Below are 20,550 nucleotides of genomic sequence, written 5' to 3'. Positions count from 1 at the left end.
AATCTGTTCCCTCTATTTGGGTAATGGGTAGCACTTGTCTTTGCAAAATCTGTTCCGCTTTACTGCGATTTGTAATTTCTGCGGGTCGACATGCAAAGCTTGCAGGCTAGAATTCTTCAACCCTAACTCACCTCATGCGGGCTAGTCTTCGGGCCAACTTAAAAAACTTCAAAAAATCTTATTATGATATTGTTCTCTATTATAATAATTTAACTTAAACAATAATCGATTCTTCTGTGTTTAGAAATTACTATAACATTTTAATTTGTTAATGTTTTGTGTGTGTGTGTGTATATATATTGACAATGTAACAACTATGTTTTTTTTTTTTTAATATTGTTAGTACGCGGGTTGCCCAGCGGTCCTCACTGAGTCATGGGCTAATCCGCATAGCCCCCAACCCTCATGGGCTTGCCGTAACCCATCCATCGTGGAACAGTTTAGGGTAGTCCCGCGATCTTCGGTTCATTTTAACACTCCTAATTTCGGAAAAAAAAAATAGAATTACGTAAGTGTTACACGTCGTAAAATATAAATAATAAAAATTCTTTTGGAATTGATTTCAAAATAAAAAATGGAATTTATAAATAATCAGCGGACTCCAGTGGAGTGCCACGTGACATCCAAGTTGTCAAGTATCTGACTGTAATCGGTGCGTGGAAACTCTTATCCCTCGCTTTGCTATTTCTGCTTCCGCCCAAAACCCTAGCTCAACCCTTCCTTTCACTTCCGGCCACCAAAACCTTCTTCGCTTCTTCCTTTCACGCCCAGCTTTTCTACTGTGAGCTTCCTCATCCCTTTCTTACAATTTTCTTCTGTGTATTTTTGTTTCTGATAATCGGCGGACACTGTAACGTTTCGTTTTGTGCAGCCGTGGTTCTCGTGAATTTGCCTAGGATGTCGGACGACGAGAGAGAAGAGCGAGAGTTGGATCTCACTAGCCCTGAGGTCGTCACCAAGTACAAGAGCGCCGCCGAAATCGTCAACAGTTCGTCTCTTTCTCCTTCGTTATATATGTGTATCTGTGTTTTCTGTAGACAAGGGATTGAAGAAACCTGCTTTGTGACTTGTGGTTGAATGAAACAGCGTTTTCTTCAAACTGATTTTGTGTGATGGCTGAAATTGGACTTGATGGAATAACTTGAACTGTTAGTTTGTGGAAGTTCTGAGCTTTATTTGTCTGGTTTTGTGTTTTTCAGAGGCTCTGCAGTTGGTTTTGTCCCTATGCAAGCCGAAAGTCAAGGTAGTTGATCTCTGTGAAAAAGGGGATGCATTCATAAGAGAGTAAGATTGTTTCTCTCTCTTTTTTGGTTGATATATTTGGTGATTTATTATCTCTTATACATGTTGTATCAAATATTGGCAATTTGATGTGGTTTATGGTGTAGGCAAACTGGGAATATGTACAAGAATGTGAAGAAGAAAATTGAGAGGGGTGTTGCCTTTCCAACCTGCATATCACTGAACAATACTGTTTGTCACTTCTCTCCATTGTCTGGGGATGAAGTGGTGTTGGAAGAAGGTGATATGTTGAAGATGTAAGTACTCATTCAGGCTTTTTTTGGCATTGAACAAATTATTAAATTTTTGTGGTGTAAATGAAAATGAAGGCATCTTGCTATTATCTTGAACTAAAGTTTCAGCAGCTCCTGTTAAACTCTATGCTAAAAGGCCTAGTTCTAATTTCACTCAGCAATTTGCATGTTATAGTTCTACTTTTTATTCATCCAATTGGGAGTTGTAATTGACAATGCATATTGTATGTGTTGGTTCTTCTTGGTTGCAGCGATATGGGGTGTCACATAGATGGGTTTATTGCAGTAGTTGCGCACACACATGTGCTTCAAGAAGGGCCTGTTACTGGTAGAGCTGCTGATGTAATTGCAGCTGCTAATACTGCTGCTGAAGTTGCTCTGAGGCTTGTGAGGCCAGGAAAAAAGGTAATGCTCAATAAGAGTGTTTAGCTGCATAGTTATTAGTGTATACAAGTGATTGAACATGTTTTGAACTTTTGAATTTAATTTTTTTATTTCTAGCATAATCGATATGAGTTCTAGATACATGTTGAAAGAATATCAATGCATTTTTATGTTTGAGCAGCAACTCCTGTCTTTTTCTCTTATGATATGCATACATATCTTTCATTATGTTCTGAAGGAAATAAAACAAGTTTAGGTCTTTAGGATGCCTATAAAAATAGTCTGTAATCTGTATAGACACTGAATAAAAAAGCATTCCTTTTATTGATTTTATCAATCATTGTATTAGCCCTTTGAAGTGATTAGTTGGAAGACTATGCAATATGGGCACTTAACTTATTTAAATTTGCAAATTTCAGTGAAATGCTTACAAACGCAGCATTCATATAAATATCCATGTGTGTGATGAGCCCCCAGGTGGACTACCAACGAAGCTTGAATTGCATTAGCATGCAGCCTTCACTTTTACTTGTGTTAAAATTTAATATTATGACTGCATGTCTGCATATAACATAAAAAGAGAATAATATGCTTTATTTCTTGGATATAAGCTTAGATCTGAACATCAGAGTTAAGATTTTGGAACTGTTTTTAAATTAGGTTGAGCTTGAATTGTATTCATGATTGACCATTATGTCACGATTTCAGGTCTTATAAAAGCAACATCTTTAAAAAGTAACATATGGTTATGTGGTGGGTTTGACATTTTATCATTGTGTGTTTAGCAGCTAAAAGGCTTTTTTTTTTTTTTTTGGTCAATGCAGAACTCAGATGTGACAGAGGCCATACAGAAGGTTGCTGCAGCATATGATTGCAAGATCGTAGAGGGTGTTTTGAGTCATCAAATGAAGCAGTTTGTGATTGATGGAAACAAAGTTGTGTTGAATGTATCTAATCCTGAAACTAGAGTAGATGATGCAGAATTTGAAGAAAATGAGGTTTATTCCATTGACATTGTAACAAGCACTGGTGATGGCAAGGTTGGTTTTTACTCTATACTTTGATAGTTATGTGAATATTTCTTAATTTCATTCATTTTGTATGAATCTTTGGGACACTTGAAAAATTACAGCCAAAACTCTTGGATGAGAAACAAACAACAATCTATAAGAGAGCTGTGGATAAAAGCTACAATTTGAAGATGAAAGCATCTAGATTCATCTTTAGTGAGATCAGCCAGAAGTTCCCAATCATGCCATTTACAGCAAGGTCTGTCAGAGCCGTCTTTTTTGAAGTGTATGCTAGACTGTTTCTGTTTAAATGTTTTAATTTGACTTGTGCTTTTGGCAACTCTCTCTTTAAAGGGATTTGGAAGAGAAGAGGGCGCGTCTTGGACTTGTTGAATGTGTCAACCATGATCTTTTACAGCCATATCCTGTTCTACATGAAAAGCCTGGTTTGTAACTTGACTACTTGGCAAGAGTCTCTATTGTTGATGATGACTCTGACTTCCATTTGAATGCATACCTAATTCCTATCTCATTATGTGTGATACAGGTGATTTGGTTGCTCACATAAAATTCACTGTTCTATTGATGCCCAATGGATCTGATAGGGTTACATCACATCCACTCCAGGAGCTGCAGGCTACCAAGACAATAGACAATGAACCTGAGATTAAGGCTTGGCTAGCCCTTCCAACAAAGACAAAGAAGAAAGGCGGGGGAAAGAAAAAGAAAGGTATACTCAAAAGCAACCATATTCCATTTAGCACCAAGTATATTTGTGAGGTTTTCAATAAAAATGATGTTTCATGTATGTGCAGGCAAGAAAGGGGAGAAGGCAGAGGAGTCAAGCCAGACTGAGGCAATGGAGGAAGACACAAATGGTGCCAAGTCGTAGTGAACTTCTTCGTTTAATGTTGGTTTGGTAATCTCTTTCGAAGAGTGTGTTGAGGTTCCCTGATCAGCGATGCTTAAATGATGAGCTGATTGTGCTTCCTTTGCATATGGGATGGAATGCTTGTCATCATCACAAATACACTTTGGAACATTTCATTGTTCTGTGGTTTAACTGCAATGCTTTTAAGGTTTATCTTTGTTTATTTTCTCCCTTTTTTCTGAAGCTTGCTATCCAAATCTGAAGTAGGATATAGATAGCATTGCCTGACAATGAGGAATTTTTGATTGGTTTACTTTAGCAAGTGCAAGAAGTGCCGTTTGAAATTTATTGATGGACGTGTTGAATTTCAATTCCATCCCCCTCCCTAATTTGTTTGTTTGTTTGTTTGTTTGTTTGTTTGAAGTCACTAATTTTGGGTGAAGCATCCAACAGCTAATGGTGGATTTGAAAATTTTCATTTGTATCCACATCCGTTAGAGGGGTGGATTGAATCCAATCTGAATCCAATCCGTTATATACATGTTCTTGATGAAAAGGTGTGAACTGTGAAGTCACTAATTTTGGCAAACTGGACTCACATTTTTTTTTTTCAAGAATAAGGTTGAAATACTTCATCCAATTACACAACAAATTGTAATAATTTAAAATGACTTGATAATATGTTGATGGGGTAGTTATTGAATTTAAAAACATTTTTTAAAATTTTATTTTAATAAATTTAAGTAAAATAATTATTTAAAATAAAAAATAATAATAATAATAATAAACAACCACCCCTACTGGTGAAAGCTGGTTTGCCTTCTCCAGTGAGAAGGCGAACATGTGCGGGGTGGGTGGTTTTTTTTTTTTTTTTTTTTTTAATAAAAAAAATTAAATATTTATTTTATTTAAATTGTTATAGATTAATAAATATTGGACTAAATTCGAAAATTGAAAAAGAGAGATCTAATTAAAATTCTATGCTAAGTAGATAAGTTAAAAATTAAAATTGATTTATAATTTTAGAATTGAACTACCCCTACACTACACTCAACAATGATTAGTGGAGCGAATTGGATATAGGGACTTTTGATAACTCATATCTACGTCCAATTCACTAATACAAACCCCACACATTTCCCCTCCCGTTATAGCATTGATAATGTATGCATTCCTCCAACTTGGCACGCACAGATGCCTCAACCATGCATCGCGCTTGACTACACCTCCACCTTCACCTTGCTTGGCGTCTAGAATATCACTACTTGGCATATGCCCAATAATACGCTAACTTTTACCCACGCAATATATATGGAAAGACAATTGACTTGGTAACCATAAAGTTTTAAATTTGACTTTCTGCAAAAGCTGTCTATTGCCATATTGATTTGAGCCGGTTAATTGAGTACAACTTAAGTTGATTTATCTTCTCGTGATCCTTTGTTAGTTAAAATCGTCTTAACTAAAGTCATAGTGTGAGTTTCATACAACCCACACGATTAAATTATCTAATTTGTACATCAAATATTTTAAAAATTAATTTTCTTTGTACATATATGACTTGTAAATACATAAATTCTTACAAAAGGAGGGAAAGAACATGCAATTCAATACTTCTACAATGATATACACAATTTTAGTGTTTACCAAATTACTTTTATTTTGAATAAATGGCCTTTTTAACTTTTTTATACACAATATTGTAAATAATAATAATAATAATAATAATAATAATAATAAAAGTTAGACGGGTAGCACTTTTGCTCATCCCTGTTTTCGGTGAATAAAGCTCACGCTTTCATTTTCTCAAAAAAAAAAAGCTCACGCTTTCATCGCTGTCGCAGTCTTTTCTTTCGGATTTCAAACCGCCCCACTACCATATAACCTCCTTCCGTGTCAAACCCTTCTGTCTCTCTTCTCTCTTGACTACTGCAATCCTGTAATCTCGCATTCAGATTCCTAGATACACACTACTACTATGGCAAGCACTGATCCCGAGCGCGAGCACAGAGAGGAGGAAGAAGCCGCCGCCGCAGCGGAGGATGAAGATACCGGAGCTCAGGTTGCGCCTATCATCAAACTCGAAGAAGTTGCCGTCACCACCGGCGAGGAAAACGAAGATGCCATCCTCGATTTGTAATCCTCTCCTCTCCTTCCCGATTCTCTAATCTTATGCTAATTCTCTCTCGATCTGCTTAATTCCTGGATTTTGATTATTGTTACTCTACTTTTATCAACAGGAAATCGAAGCTTTATCGGTTCGATAAGGAAGGGAATCAGTGGAAGGAGAGAGGCGTCGGTAGTGTCAAACTCTTGAAGCACAAGGAAACTGGAAAAGTTCGCCTCGTTATGCGCCAGGCCAAGACACTTAAGATCTGCGCTAATCATCTCGGTCTGTATTCATATATTTTTGTATGAACTTCCTTACGAACTATTTGTAGATCGATTGATCTTCGATCCGATTGATAATCTGTGAAAATTGTGGTATTTTGCATGTTGTTTGCAGTGCTTCCATCAATGACAATTCAGGAACATTCTGGAAACGAAAAGTCTTGCTTGTGGCATGCAGCAGATTTTGCAGATGGTGAACTAAAGGATGAACTTTTCTGCATCCGATTTTCATCTGTGGAGAGTGAGTACTCGTATACTATTTCCTTGATAGTGTGTCGTTGTTGAAGTTCAATTCTTTGTGTTTGCCCCTTTTCAAGGATGCTTTCTTGATATAATGTCACAACTTAAGTTCAGTTCTTTTTCTGATCAATGGTTCAATCCATTGTGTTTGAAAGTGATTTTTAAATTTGTTTATTTTGCAATGCTGATATCTGCAACTTGAACTTGGTCATATCAAGTTATTTAGACTTCCTAGTCTTGTGATTTAAATGAGCTTATCTTATGTTAGTAACAATGAACTAGGTACCAGGTGCAAGGAGGGTTCTTAGTTTGTGATTGAGTTTATATTTTGTTAGGATCCAATGAAAATCAAGTTAATCTGTAGTTGAAGTGTCAGAATGCTTAAATTAAATGAACTCTCAAAGGTCATCGGTGGAAAGCCTTGCACAAAGTTATCCTAAAAGATAATGGATGGTTCCTTTCTCAAGATAAATTGCACAGGAGACTGTTTTCTATATTTCAATTCTATTTCAGAAAAGAACATAAAAATTCCAAACAGTTAGTATTTATATAAAGTTCCAATAAAACATTTGGTCATTTGTAAGCCATCTAATTTTATCTGCCTATAAGTTGTAAGTATCTAGAAAAACCTCTGGAAGGGGAATTATGAAGTGACATGCTGGGGTTGAATACAATTAAATTGTTTCAGTGGATATCTGTTTCAGTGATTCCTAAAAATATGGATGGCTGGGATGGTAAAAATTGAATTGAATTCAATTGTAAGATCAGGATATTGTGTCTTGTAATTCTGTTATGATGAGAATTGAAAAATTCAACAAATTTCATGGGACCTCTTGTATGTTCTAAGCAGATGTCATATACAATGCTTCATTAGATTGCTAACCATTTTTGCCTCTGGTTAAGTCAGTCTTGATCTGTTTTCTGTTGGCATTTATGGTTTATCTTTAGAGTGTTCTGTGTCCCAATTATCTCTGAAAGCATCAGAAGATGAATGCAATATTCAAAAAGTTACCTATAAGTTGCACACTTGCACACCCACTTGTAGATCTGTTTCATAATTTGTTGAAGAATTTGATGTATTCATATAAATTTTTGGTTTAATTAGCATACCTTTTCTGCTTTTCCTATAAAGAAATACATTGCTAGAACTGTGAACAAACCACTTAATCATGTGTATAATTTATTTGTTTGGCTAATGCCTTCCTTTTGAACTCTGCTAGTCTGCTTTCTTGTTAGAATCACCAATTGCCATTTTTCATTTTATGTAAAGCATTAGGGCCTTAATATTACATATTGGTCTTTCTACTAGATTGCAAGACCTTCATGGAGATGTTTCAAGAGGTTGCTGAATCACAAAAGAAAGAAGAAAACAAAGATGCATCTGCTACTGCTGGACTGCTTGAGAAGTTGAGTGTTGAAGAGAAGAAGGCTGAAGAGAAAACTGAGGAGAAGGTCGAAGAGAAAAGCGAGAAAGAGACTTCTGTTGAAAGTGAGGGGAAGGCTTCAGAAGTTGCAGAGAAGAAGGATGAGTCCTCTTCAACTTAAAGTATGCACATGCAATGTGCATTGCCCTTTCAACTTGGTGAGGTTTGTTGTATAACCTCATCACCAAGCCAACCGGTGAGGTTTAGTGAGTTTAGTAATGTAAGGGATGATGATTTTTTCATGTGGGGAGTGTTTGGGTTTCTTGGTCTGTCATTTTAGTCAGTCTAATGTTCTGGCAAACTCAGGGGAGGGGAAGGGGTTGGGGGGTTGGGTTTGGATTTCTTAATCTGTCATTTTAGTCTGTGTAATGCCTGGCATACTTTTGAGTTTAAGGTTAAGGTCTCATTCTGGATACAAGGTATTTGCACCAGGCATAACACAAATTCATGCCATATATAATATTTATCTGCCTAGTTGTATGCTCTATTGTCCATGTCACTTCCAAGGCTTTTTCAGTTTTTCATCTCAGATGGCCTTAGTTCCATATATTTCTGATGTATGCAAAATTGAAGCTTGCTGCTACTTGATGGGTGACTTCATGTTTGAGTTTCTCCTGTTCCTTTTAGAGAATGGGGTTTCTTTCTTGTCCTTCAATCCCAAAAGATAGCTTTATTTATTTATTTTGCCTAAAATAATATAGCAGCAAGGGATTCCTCCATGTTACAGTATTATATGGGGGAAAGAAGAAAAAGGAGCATAGTTCATACAAATGCAGTGGTGCACTTTTCTCAGGCCCAAATGCAACTACAGTACTACAGTAGTCTTGTTGGGCAACGAGGTGGGTCTCTCTTTGTTATCGTCTTGCCCTCCTGGATGGCCGGGGTGATGAACCTTCTCGTTTTATTTTTTGGGGCTTTGCCTTTCCCTTTATTCCAAAAAAGGAGAAAATGCAACTACAGTAGTAAATTGGTTGTCTTTGGATTTATATTGGCAGACAAATTATTTTTAAAAAAATAATAAAATTGGCAGCCAAATTATACTGTAGATCATGATTTACATTGTAAGGTAAATTATTGATAAATATTTATTTTAGTACTCTAAAAAATCTTCAGTATATTAAAATAACCTGTACAGTATATTCAATATGTATGTTAATGGTTTGTTGTTGCTCATAACAAATAAGTTGGCTCATTTCCACGCATTCTTTTGTCATTCTTTGCCCATCTACCTTTTTCAAACTTCTATAATCTTCTTCTTTTCCTTATTTGTTTTTTAATAAACAAATGTTTATCCCCACGACAGTATGGGAAACAAGCAGATAAAAATGAATGAACCAAAAAGGAAAAAGATAAAGGAAAAGAATTTGCCAGTTGTAGTGTTTGATTCGGCCATTATTGTTAAACTGAAAAAAAAAAAAAAAAAAAGATTCCTGTTCAAAAAATACACTTCTTTTTAATTAAGGCAAATTGCAGAACACACTCTCATCTCAACATACAACAACAACACAAACTCTATAAAACATCATGAGAATTAGGTAAAAAAAATCTCTCAAACTTTTTAAGAAAATACAATTAGAATTTAAACTCAAAAGAACACTAAATATACATTTGAACTCGTGAAAAAAAGTCCAATTTGACCTTGTTTTTTTACTTGTAAATGTCCATTTGCTGCTAATGCGGATACTACCTCATGCACTTTATACTCATACCATGTAATATATTGAAATGCTACGTTATACATTTATTATTGTTGGTGTTAAGTGTAATTTGAGATAAGAAAAAATGGTCTAACTTAATTATACGCTTCAGGAATTGTAAAACACATAAGAAAGTAGTTTACCACATTGAAAACTCTACCAAGTATGAATACGATTAGTTTTTGTATAGCTTAACTGATTAGTTTAGAAAACTTAGGTTGTTATTAGAAAAAGAAGAAAGGTTAATTCTAATTTATTTTTATAAATTTAAATATTTATTTAAAATTCAAAAATACAATTACATTATCCTAAAAAAATTGAAGGCTAGTGTAGCTAGGCTTATCCAAAATCAAAAGAAAAATTCCTAGGAGATTTGAGAATTGAATTGAGGTAAAGTAATGTCCAAATTAAAGGCCAAAGGCGCAGAGACGATGTGGGCCAGTTTCAACAGCCGACAGCTTGTAGATAAATGTTTGAAATTGAAAGCATGCACGCCAAACACCGCCTTAACCCCTTGTCTCTACTGCCCAGTCCTGGAGTTGGTACACGTACAATGAACCAAACTCATAACAGCAGATCCTGTAGGGACTAGGCCTATTCCTCATTAATGTACCATAATAACTATGGCGTTTGTTTCATTAGACAACAAAACACAATATTAGCACCAGAGAGTGGCGGAATGAGTGGAGTATAATTTTTGTACTTAAGAGTAATTAGTTTTATTTTTAAATATATATTAAGTTTCTTAGTCTAAACTAGATCGACTAATTCTAACCCTTAAAACCCTTATCTAAGAGGAAGTAAATCGCGAGTCACTCAGTTCTCAGTTTCTATTTCTATTTGTACACTCTGCTCACAATGAGTCTTCATCACCTCTTGCCACTATAACAAGACTTCCAAAATGATCCTTAAACCATTGAGTTGAGTTAAGCCCCGTGGGGAGAAGATAATAGTTTGTACCATTTATAGTTAAAACTCTTTTTATGTGATTTGCAAACTATTACATAAAAATTAGATTGACTTTCCAATAATAATTACGAGTTTTTCTCGTTATACTTCAAAGAAAAAAAATGATTGAATGAGCGGTTACGTTGTTGTCGGATGAACAATAATGCGTGCAGTGCGTGCGTGCATGCATGTATGCATGTTGTTTCCATCTATCGGAGTCCCCAAAGTCTAATTGCCGATGTATACGTATTGTCCAGTATCGACTGAGGACGACAGTCGCTGTATGTATTATTAATCATGGGATTGCTAACCATGACCTACTTCTCTTAGCTAGGTCTCAATTATTATTGGACATTTTCTTTTCCCACCTACGCCGCTGTCGCTAGCCCCGTGTGCATCCATCTATGCATTTCGTACGTTGTTTGTATCAAACCATGAAAATAACTTCACACCCATGTAGTATTCTACTATTGTTACTTTTGGTTATAGCATGATGTTTTTTGAGTGGACTCTAACTATAGGAAGCATTTTTAATTTAAGTTTGTATCATATTCAAAATAATCACAGTTAATACTGGACATGCCTAATTAAGGTATAAAGTGCTAGTCATATTAATTTTTTCATTCGAGAGGGGGTGTACTATTGTGTCTTTTGAATGAATAATGTATGTTGTATCTCGGTTAGTTAAGGTTTAAAAGATAAATAGAAAAATATATAATATCAATTTAATAAAAATATAGGTTTTGATATTTTCGGATGGAGTATGTATGTGTGTGTAATCTATATGAAAGGTAATCACTGTGAACAAATCAGTCGTCACCAGATGTATACAATTATTTGTTTCTTTATGAATGACGAATATAGAGGTCTAAATGAACACCACTAATATCATATCGTCCCAAAAACTCCCTAATAGTTGATATAATATATATGATAATACGGTGTTCAAAACCTTTTTTGAATCATGACTATATAATCATTTTAATTTATAATTCAATATGTCTAAATTTTCCCCCCCCCAACCAAGGTGAAGGCTATATATAGGACTACCCAAAGCTTAGCTATGATATTGTAAATGATCCATGCTTTATAAGGGCAAGCTCAATGTTGAGGGTTTTTAAAATGTTTTTGGGTGAGATCCATGCCATATGCCATTTAAATATTTAATGCAATTCAAACTAAACTAACAATAATGTCAAAGTTATTGTCAATTCCTCTCTTTGATGTGTGCCCACTAGAGACACACATCTTTCAACCGCATATTCTCCATCTTTTTTTAGAAATTTCTCATCTAATCTCTCTTTTTTCTTTCAAGTTAACAAAAATCTTTAAAAAGACGTGAAAAATCTCTCAGTATGATGTTTGGAGTGAAAGTCTACTAGCTAATAGCTAGATATTTAGATGAGAGAATAATTTAAATTTTATATTATATGAGTATAGATGTGTAATTAAATAGTTTACTAGCTAGGTGGGATTGTTATGTGTACCCTACGGGAATGGGAAATGTTAGAAAGGTCAAAGGTGTATAGCTTATGCCAGACTGGGGATCAGAAGATGATGATGTTAAAGGATACACTTAACCACCATATCCACCACAATTCCAAACTCCCCTCAGCTCCCCCAATTTTCTAATCTACTCGAACCAAACATCAGGAATTAAAATATTAAAAAAAATTGAATTTTCTAATAAGAAACATCAAATTTCTCCAATATTTATAAAATTATATAGCTAACAAATTTAATATAATTGCAATCAATTGACTTTGAATCTTCAAAGACGTAATAACACTCTTTCCACGACTACATCAAACTGAGTCAGGTTAAGCCGGGTCCCTATGCTAGATGGGCAAGCCTCGGGAATATAATGGGTCGTCAACCCCTTATTCTATGTCAATCTGGTCCTGAGTTGACTTGCGTAAGACTAAACTCGTCAATCTTGAAGTCTCGTGCATGTTCATCTATTTAGTTAAGTTCTTGTCAATTAAGCTACGTAACACTAAATTACTCATCAATTACCCAACTACATCATCCAAACCAAACACAAAAAATAAATAAATAAATCCCTCTTTTGAGGAAGAGATTCATTCCTCTCTCCAAATACCAAATAGGGGGGGTTAGGTATAGTGCAAGCTGTACATACACACAATATGGTTTTCTGAAAAGGGAGAAATCATAAAATCAGAGTTTTCTATAGTATGCAAAGCCATAGTGGTATCACTATGGACTGGTGGTCCAAAAGTGCACCTTTATTGCGTCCCATCCCCAAAGATTCATGCAGACTAAGACAGCTACCAAAGCTGTTTGCAAAAATACCAAAATAGTCCTAAAAAGCAATCAACCGGATAGAGCATAATTCTCGTACTAAAAAGTCACGAGTTTGATTTTTATTAATACTCTCTTAATTGAGCACATAAGTATTTTTAGTGTGGTTTATTTCTTCTATGTGGTTAATGGATTTAATCAGTGCACTCTCTCAAATAGAGACTAAGATTTCTTTGCCACCCAAAAAAAAAAAACAAAAACAACATCATACATCTCATCTAGTACTTTTTTTCTTTCCATTTTTGCTTATTAATAATTGTGGTGTGCTCCATTTCGTATAAGTTGAGACTTGTAATAATTGGCACATCTATACCTTACTAGGCCATCTCTACATATTAACACATTTTTAGACCTTTCTTTAAATAGGTACTACTCGGTTTATAAATTATTTATTCTGACAAACATAGTATAATCGTACCAAATTAAATAGAGCAATTAAAGTTATAAAAATAGACAACCAATATATGAATATACAATAATACTGTTGAGAGAGTTGCCCCAATTGAGATTTAGATAACTAAAATTCGGTTAGATTGATTGAATTCTGCAAGCTAGGTGTAGAAACCATTGTAGCGCACAAAATAAGTTACTTGTATAACGCTTAAACTAAACCTTTAATTTGCAAATTGAGAGAAAAAAACAAGAGATCGGAATTCACTTTGTATGTTTTTTTTTTTCTTTTGAAAATCACTTTGTATGTTAATATAATGATAAGCTTATAAGTATAGTTTTGTTATAATTGTATAGTTGGTCAGATCGATTCTTATACAAGTAGAAAGTAACAAAATGTGTGAGTTATCAGTCCAAATTGAATGCAGTTTACCAAAAACTAATTATTAATGGGTAGTTCACTTTAATATGATCTAATACAAAATTAGTAAACTTTGTTAAACGTACTATTAGAGGTGTATAAATGAGTTATTAGTACGTAGTTCATCTGTTCATATAATATAAGCTTTTGTACTTTACTTGTGTTGGCAATTAAATTTAAAATAATGGTATAAGAATAGAGCCATTAGGGTTATGAAAATGGACCACCATTATAGTAGTTAACCTACACTTGCCCAAAGACACAGAAGAAAACAAGATAACTCACGTTATATGTGCATTACGACTTTGATTAATATAGTTAAGTAGATTTGTTCAAGTTTGGTTTTCAAGTCGAAAGTGTAATAGCGTGACTTATTATTTGTTTAAATTTAACTTAATTAATTGCCAGCATCTTCAAAAACAGTTAACACATGTCATAATCAGGTGCGAACCAGTCTTAACCTGCGAACCACTACATGATTACACCGCAACTACTACATAATTGCACCGTAACAGCTCCCAGACATGCTTGGAAGACCTTTGCGGTGCAATCGTATCCGGTGCAGTGCAATCATGTAGTAGTTGCATTACAATCCTTTAGTAATTCGCAGGTTCACAAGTTAAGGCTAATTCGCACCTGATTATGGACCGTTAATATTACCCGGAAAAGGATGACCGAGTAGATGGATATGATTCTAACCATATTTAAAGGTCACGGTTTGATTCTTGTCAATACCTTTTTGGTTGAGCCTTTCAAACGAAATCTTCCTAGTGCGATTTATTTCCTCCATATACACCCTCAAATAATGGTTATGAGTGTTCCTAATTACTCTGGTGAATATGGTAAATAATGCATATATTTAGCGTAAGTTTTTGTAACCAAAGCTTCCAAATTTAGGGTTTAAAAAAAAGAGTGAACCATATAACAATTGACAAGTTTATAATTGCTAATTCAATATGTCATAACTACACCGAAATTACAGATAACAATAATATTGAAATTTATAAACAAAAATATATTACAATGCAAGATAATATAATAATCAACGTGTGAATAACATTACAAATTAACAATAACTACAAAACTCATTATTTGTATCTGTTACAATATATAATATAGTTAACTTAAACATAAATAAGATCATTGTGTAAAGGGTGAATTCAATTGATGATAAGGGTATAATGCATATACCATGAAATTATACTTTCAAATGGCGATAAAACATTATTTCCTGGGAATGAAAGCTGTCTTTCGGATAATTTCACGAAGCTTTGTCCTTATCCGCCTCCAAATCTTATCGGCCATTAACATAGACATCCGCTAAACCGATGAAAATTTCGCCATCATTAAGCAGAAACCATGTCATTATTACTTGTTCAAACAAAAAGACAAACAAACCAATTGGTACGGCCATGTACTATGGTAACCTCAAATCTATAATTAGAATTATTAATTATACAAAGTCATTATCTATTTTTTAAAAAATCTTGTCCAACCATTATTAAAATATCTTCCCTAGTTCTGACAGAGACTCAAAGAGTATCACTAAATTGACCACAAAAAGCGAAATTTTCTAGCTACCAAGGCTCACACCTCCGCCCGATAATAGATGAGTAAATTACGGTGACTCAGTGACCCATTGGGTGGATCGGAAGAACTTGTGTTTGTCGCTATCAAGTCCAAAATGCTATCAAGCCCACACATCCGCTCGATAGTGGATGAGTAAATCATGATGACTCAACAACCGATTAAGTGGGAAGATCGGTGTTTGATAGGCACAAGTAGCTCATCACATGAGGTGAAACTCTTACACAGTAATTGCCCATGCTCGAGGATCACTAAGTTTGGGACTACGGTCAGAAGACAAACTCTTGTATATATGTATTATGTTAAAAAGTTTGGATTAAATTTTTTTAAAGTAAGAATTAAACTAGTGATTCGAGTTGAATCCTGATTAATCCTACAATAATAAACTCATTGAATGTTGTTTGGAACATAATTAAAAAAGTGTTCGAAAAATGGTATCTTTGGGGTTTAAATATACATATTCCTAAATGGACTGAGATTATGAAATTTAGGATTGGACATTTGCTAAAAGATAGTGGTTTCTGGGGGGTGGTAGGAGGAAGGAACTAGGAAGGAGCATTGAATGCATTCTGCAACTTCTTTGACCACACACAATTGCCTGCTTACTTACTCCCACTGCTCAATTCCTACATTCCCTCCTTCTACATCTATCTTCCATTCTTTATATTTGCCCCTTTGAATCCCCGCCCACAACACTCAATCTTCCACTTAGGTCTTCACACATGTCACCAACAAGCTCAGTCATGAACCCAACACCTTCACCAGAATGCAGAGGACCAGGGGTGGCTTCCAAACGGGTATTACTCAGAAAGTTGTAATTTTTACTTTTGGAAACCTTCTTATGGCTTATTTTCCTTCCCAGAATGTCTGTTGCTATTCAGTTGTAATGGATTCTGTAAGTAAGGGCAGTGTTTGATTTAGGTTTAGGTTGTTTCTTGCCCAATGTTTTGTTAAGGATTGTGCATTTTGTCAGTTTATGCTTGGAGCTTAATGGGTCAATGGATATGAAGTAACTTGATGCTATTTCTTATTCCTTTTCATTTTCTTGGTTTTAAAAAAAAAAAAAAAAATCCTTTTTGGTTAAGGTTGGATGTTTTAAATGAAGTTGTAGTGGAAGTTAATGGGTAGGAGAGTTTTAATTATAGCTTTGGGAAATTAGTGCAAATAATCCATGGTGAAAATGGAGACTTGCTTTCATTCTTACAAGTTTAGTTCTGGTTGGTTTAAGTTTGAAGTTGAAATGGAACAAATTGAAGCCCAGAAGTTGTAGGTGTCTGAAGAATGAAGCATATTTAATTGGGTTAAATTCTCTTTGATCATTCATATGAGATACTTTTATTCTTCTAATTATGTAAGACCAGAATATGTTAGTAGATCTCCTTATTACCAATTGGAAATGAGTATTTGAAACCGTGTCTATGGCCATTGAAGTTTTGGTTTCATAATTCAATTGGAAACGAGTATTTGAAATCGTGTTTATGGCCATTGAAGTTTTGGCTTCACAAGTCAGGACAGTCTTTTTAATACTTCATATTTCTATATAAAGAAAGGGTGGTGGAGGATATCGACAATCAACATTACTAGTGGACAACAACCTATCAATTTAGTCATGAAAACGAAATTATGTAGCAGTGCGAGGAGTTCTGTATTATGAGGGCGAGCTGTGTTATTTTGTTATTTCTTTTTTCTATTTAAAAATTTTCTGAAATCATTTTGCTTTCTTGGAACCAGAATCTGAACAAGGTACCTTGTTCAACCGTTCTCACCTTGGCTTATCAGAGTCTCGGAGTAGTTTATGGCGACCTGAGTACTTCTCCTCTTTATGTATATAAGACCATCTTTTCTGGAAAGCTAAACCTTAAGGAGGATGATGAAGAAATATACGGGGTGCTTTCCTTCATCTTCTGGACGTTTACAATAATCGCGCTATTCAAATATATTTTCATCGTATTGTCAGCTGATGATAACGGGGAAGGTATACTTCTGTAGTTCCACTCCTTTTTAGTTTCAATAATTAAGTGTTTAAACTGTGAATTAACTCCATGGACTAGTAACGCAAGTATGTGGATTTTCTGGACGAAAAATTGAACTTTTCCTTTGTATGGTTTCTATTGTTGATTTCTTGTTCACTGGTCCATCTCGCCCCCTAACTTTCTTTTTCTAGTTGGTACAAAACCGAGATGCAACAAGTACATAAATGTTTGTAAAACTAGAAGAGTACTAGGTTTATGCTTTTAAATTACATGTGAGATTTTTTTAAAATGTTTTCGCCTTATAGAATCCACAGTTGATTGTTGTTTCGCTTGAAATGCAGGTGGCACTTTTGCGCTGTACTCCCTACTGTGCAGGCATGCGAGACTCAGCATGCTTCCCAATCAACAAGACACGGATCAGAAGTTGTCTGCATATGCCATAGAAGGATCGGAGGACACTAGGCAAACTGCGGCTTTGAAGTCTTTCTTTGAAAGATATCCGAGCTTTCGTAATGGACTTCTGATCTTTGTTTTGCTGGGAACTTGCATGGCTATAGGTGATGGTATATTTACCCCAACCATTTCAGGTATAGCTATATCATCGTTAAACTATCTGTATCCTTCTCATTTGCGGGATTAGAGCTTAATTATTCACGTGTTTCCATTTTCAGTTCTTTCAGCTGTTTCGGGCGTGCAAGTTAAGCTAAAAGGGCTGCACGAGAGTAAGTTATAGTTCTGTTCGTCAAAGAATTTTAAAATTGGACCGCCATGTTATTGCATCAATACTTGAGAGCCAGATTTTGTATCTCTATGTTTCGTTCTAGTTTTGTTCTTCGTTTTTTGTTTTGTTGTAATTCTGCCTTCTGCTTATTTTCAGATTATATTGTTGTGATTTCATGTATCATTCTTGTCGCACTCTTCTCCATTCAGCATCACGGAACACATAGAGTTGCTTTTATGTTTGCCCCGATTGTCATGGCGTGGCTCCTCTCGATTAGCAGCATTGGAGTATATAACATAGTTAAGTGGAACCCGCATATATATCAGGCGCTTTCTCCATTCTACATGTTGAGGTTTCTTAAAGTAACGGGTCGGGAAGGTTGGGTCTCCTTAGGTGGAATAGTGCTCTCAATAACAGGTAAGCATTTCGATCTGCCAAATTTATAATATTCAGTTTATTAGTGCAAAAGATCCTGAGATGACTATGTTATTATCAGGCGTGGAGACGATGTTTGCTGATTTGGGCCATTTTTCCACATTGTCAGTCAAGGTAAACTCCAACCCGTTATTAGAATGTCGGAAAATTGTAAGGCAACCATGATTTCATTAGCTTTTGATGTTTGTGACGCCCAGATTGCCTTCACATCTTTGGTGTATCCCTGTTTGATGCTCGCATATTTGGGTGAGGCTGCATTTCTCTCTAGACACCACGAGGATATCCAAAGAAGTTTCTACAAAGCCATACCGGGTAAGAGACAATCCATTCTCTTAGGTGATCGAGGATTCGAGGCTTTGGTAATTCTATAAATAAAAATAAATGTTTATGAAATAAATTTCTATGCAGAGCCCATATTCTGGCCAGTGTTTTTAGTGGCCACTTTGGCAGCTGTTGTAGGAAGTCAGGCTGTAATATCGGCTACTTTCTCAATCATAAGCCAGTGTTCTGCACTGCATTGCTTTCCCCGTGTGAAGATAGTGCATACTTCCAGCAAGATATACGGGCAAATTTACATCCCGGAAATCAACTGGATATTGATGTGCCTCTGTTTAGCTGTTACTATCGGATTAAGGGACACGAACAAGATTGGAGCTGCTTATGGTATAGCTCTAAGCCATTGTTTAGCTTATTAAATTGCTACACATGCAAATTTTTTATTTTTTTTTATGCAAATTGCTTCCCGAGGCTTTTGTAGGCTTGACGGTCACAACTGTTATGTTCGTGACAACTTGCTTGATGGCAATGGTGATGGTCGTCGTGTGGAAGAAGAAGATACTAACAGCCGCTGCTTTTGTTGCATTCTTTGGATCAGTGGAACTCCTCTATCTGTCAGCAGCGATCTATAAGATTCGAGAAGGAGCTTGGATACCCCTTCTTCTGTCGATTATCTTTATGGGCATAATGTTTATATGGAACTATGGAACTCTGAAGAAACATCAATTCGATCTGGAGAACAAGGTCTCGGTGGAAAGAATTTTAGCGCTGGGGCCTGGCCTTGGAATAGTTCGAGTCCCTGGAATCGGACTTATTTACACCAATCTGGTCACAGGCATTCCAGCCATTTTTGGACACTTTGTTACCAACTTGCCTGCTTTTCATGAAGTCCTTGTTTTTGTCTGTGTGAAATCTGTTCAGGTGCCATACATTAGCGAAGAAGAGAGATTCTTGATATGCAGAGTTGGTCCTAAGGAGTACAGTATGTTCAGGTGCATTGTCCGATATGGATACAAAAACGCCCAACAAGAAGACTATGATTTTGAAGCGCGACTAGTTTCTGCAATCGTACAATTTGTTGAAACAGAAGAAGAAACAAAGCCAACACAGACTTTGGCTTCTGGGAACTCAGATCGTCTGGTTCTTGAAGCCCCAGAGTACAGACTCTCCAACCTTAGTTACACAGCACAGTCTACACATGACATTCGCGTGATAATATCAGGGGAGAGGAATGCAGAAACCCGGGCTGGTGTTAAAGATGAATCCCGGGATATAATGAGGGCGAGGGAGTCAGGAGTTGCGTATATCTTTGGGCATTCTTATGCCAAGGCAAAGAAATCATCTACCATCATTAAGAAATTTGCCATCAATATAGTGTATGCTTTCCTGAGCAAGAACTCTCGAGGACCTGACGTGGTTCTGAATGTCCCTCACACTTCTTTACTGGAAGTAGGTATGATATATTATGTGTGAGTTACATTACAGGGTAAAATGTCACAGAGACCCTGCAAGAGTAGAAGATATACTGACTAACAACCAGTTGATTGCCATATTAGGCATGTTTGGATCTCATATATGTTTTAAGATTTTATAGTTTGATAAGTAGAATCCACTAAGATTCTTGTAAATGTAAGTAGAATTGTAGATACATGACAAGAGAATTACAGATAAAAATGCAAGCAACCCTGATAAGTCCATATAGAGTATATGACACTGATGTATAATAAACTCTGTATATAATTAGTTCTTTTCCTCTCCATTTTACCTGTCAAGGAGTGTAAATTAGGCCAAATGCCCTCAAATCAAATGCCAAAATTTCAAACTCAAATCAATTTGGTCCGAGGGATAAGGGATCAGAAATGTGCTAACCTCAGCTCAGGTTATTACAGCAATAACTCAATGATAACTATGAGAAACTTACAAGA

General features: G+C 35.6%; 3 protein-coding genes across 3 annotated transcripts; all 3 read left to right on the top strand.

The window, feature by feature from the left end:
* The first annotated feature begins 627 nt into the window (after nt 1–627).
* LOC116017724 (ERBB-3 BINDING PROTEIN 1) lies at nt 628–4,165 on the top strand. The gene is made up of 10 exons (XM_031258352.1): nt 628–781; nt 872–988; nt 1,200–1,284; nt 1,389–1,538; nt 1,787–1,940; nt 2,744–2,959; nt 3,052–3,188; nt 3,284–3,375; nt 3,477–3,659; nt 3,745–4,165. The coding sequence occupies exons 2-10, from the start codon at nt 898–900 to the stop codon at nt 3,819–3,821; spliced, it is 1,185 nt and encodes a 394-aa protein (XP_031114212.1). The 5' UTR covers nt 628–781; nt 872–897; the 3' UTR covers nt 3,822–4,165.
* A 1,457-nt stretch (nt 4,166–5,622) lies between these two features.
* Nucleotides 5,623–8,379, top strand: LOC116017744 (ran-binding protein 1 homolog a-like). The gene is made up of 4 exons (XM_031258375.1): nt 5,623–5,936; nt 6,041–6,192; nt 6,307–6,432; nt 7,741–8,379. Exons 1-4 carry the CDS (start codon nt 5,779–5,781, stop codon nt 7,974–7,976), a joined length of 672 nt encoding a protein of 223 aa, XP_031114235.1. The 5' UTR covers nt 5,623–5,778; the 3' UTR covers nt 7,977–8,379.
* A 7,346-nt stretch (nt 8,380–15,725) lies between these two features.
* LOC116017260 (potassium transporter 1) lies at nt 15,726–20,378 on the top strand. Its single transcript, XM_031257808.1, has 9 exons — nt 15,726–16,017; nt 16,952–17,195; nt 17,535–17,780; nt 17,865–17,915; nt 18,071–18,331; nt 18,411–18,463; nt 18,547–18,661; nt 18,758–19,012; nt 19,107–20,378. The coding sequence occupies exons 1-9, from the start codon at nt 15,943–15,945 to the stop codon at nt 20,096–20,098; spliced, it is 2,292 nt and encodes a 763-aa protein (XP_031113668.1). The 5' UTR covers nt 15,726–15,942; the 3' UTR covers nt 20,099–20,378.
* Nucleotides 20,379–20,550: the final 172 nt, after the last annotated feature.

Source organism: Ipomoea triloba, chromosome 4 (assembly GCF_003576645.1).
Source record: "Ipomoea triloba cultivar NCNSP0323 chromosome 4, ASM357664v1".
Lineage (NCBI taxonomy): Eukaryota > Viridiplantae > Streptophyta > Magnoliopsida > Solanales > Convolvulaceae > Ipomoea > Ipomoea triloba.
Note: the sequence above shows the minus strand (reverse complement) of the source record. Positions and strands in the feature narration are given on the sequence as shown.

Coding starts and splice junctions, on each gene's coding strand:
- LOC116017724 (XM_031258352.1), top strand. CDS start 898: ATGTCGGACGACGAGAGAGAAGAGCGAGAGTTGGATCTCACTAGCCCT. Junction 1,539..1,786: donor GAAGGTGATATGTTGAAGAT/GTAAGTACTCAT, acceptor TCTTGGTTGCAG/CGATATGGGGTGTCACATAG. Junction 3,376..3,476: donor TGTTCTACATGAAAAGCCTG/GTTTGTAACTTG, acceptor TGTGTGATACAG/GTGATTTGGTTGCTCACATA.
- LOC116017744 (XM_031258375.1), top strand. CDS start 5,779: ATGGCAAGCACTGATCCCGAGCGCGAGCACAGAGAGGAGGAAGAAGCC. Junction 6,193..6,306: donor GATCTGCGCTAATCATCTCG/GTCTGTATTCAT, acceptor TGTTGTTTGCAG/TGCTTCCATCAATGACAATT. Junction 6,433..7,740: donor CCGATTTTCATCTGTGGAGA/GTGAGTACTCGT, acceptor TCTTTCTACTAG/ATTGCAAGACCTTCATGGAG.
- LOC116017260 (XM_031257808.1), top strand. CDS start 15,943: ATGTCACCAACAAGCTCAGTCATGAACCCAACACCTTCACCAGAATGC. Junction 17,916..18,070: donor GCTAAAAGGGCTGCACGAGA/GTAAGTTATAGT, acceptor GCTTATTTTCAG/ATTATATTGTTGTGATTTCA. Junction 18,332..18,410: donor AATAGTGCTCTCAATAACAG/GTAAGCATTTCG, acceptor TGTTATTATCAG/GCGTGGAGACGATGTTTGCT.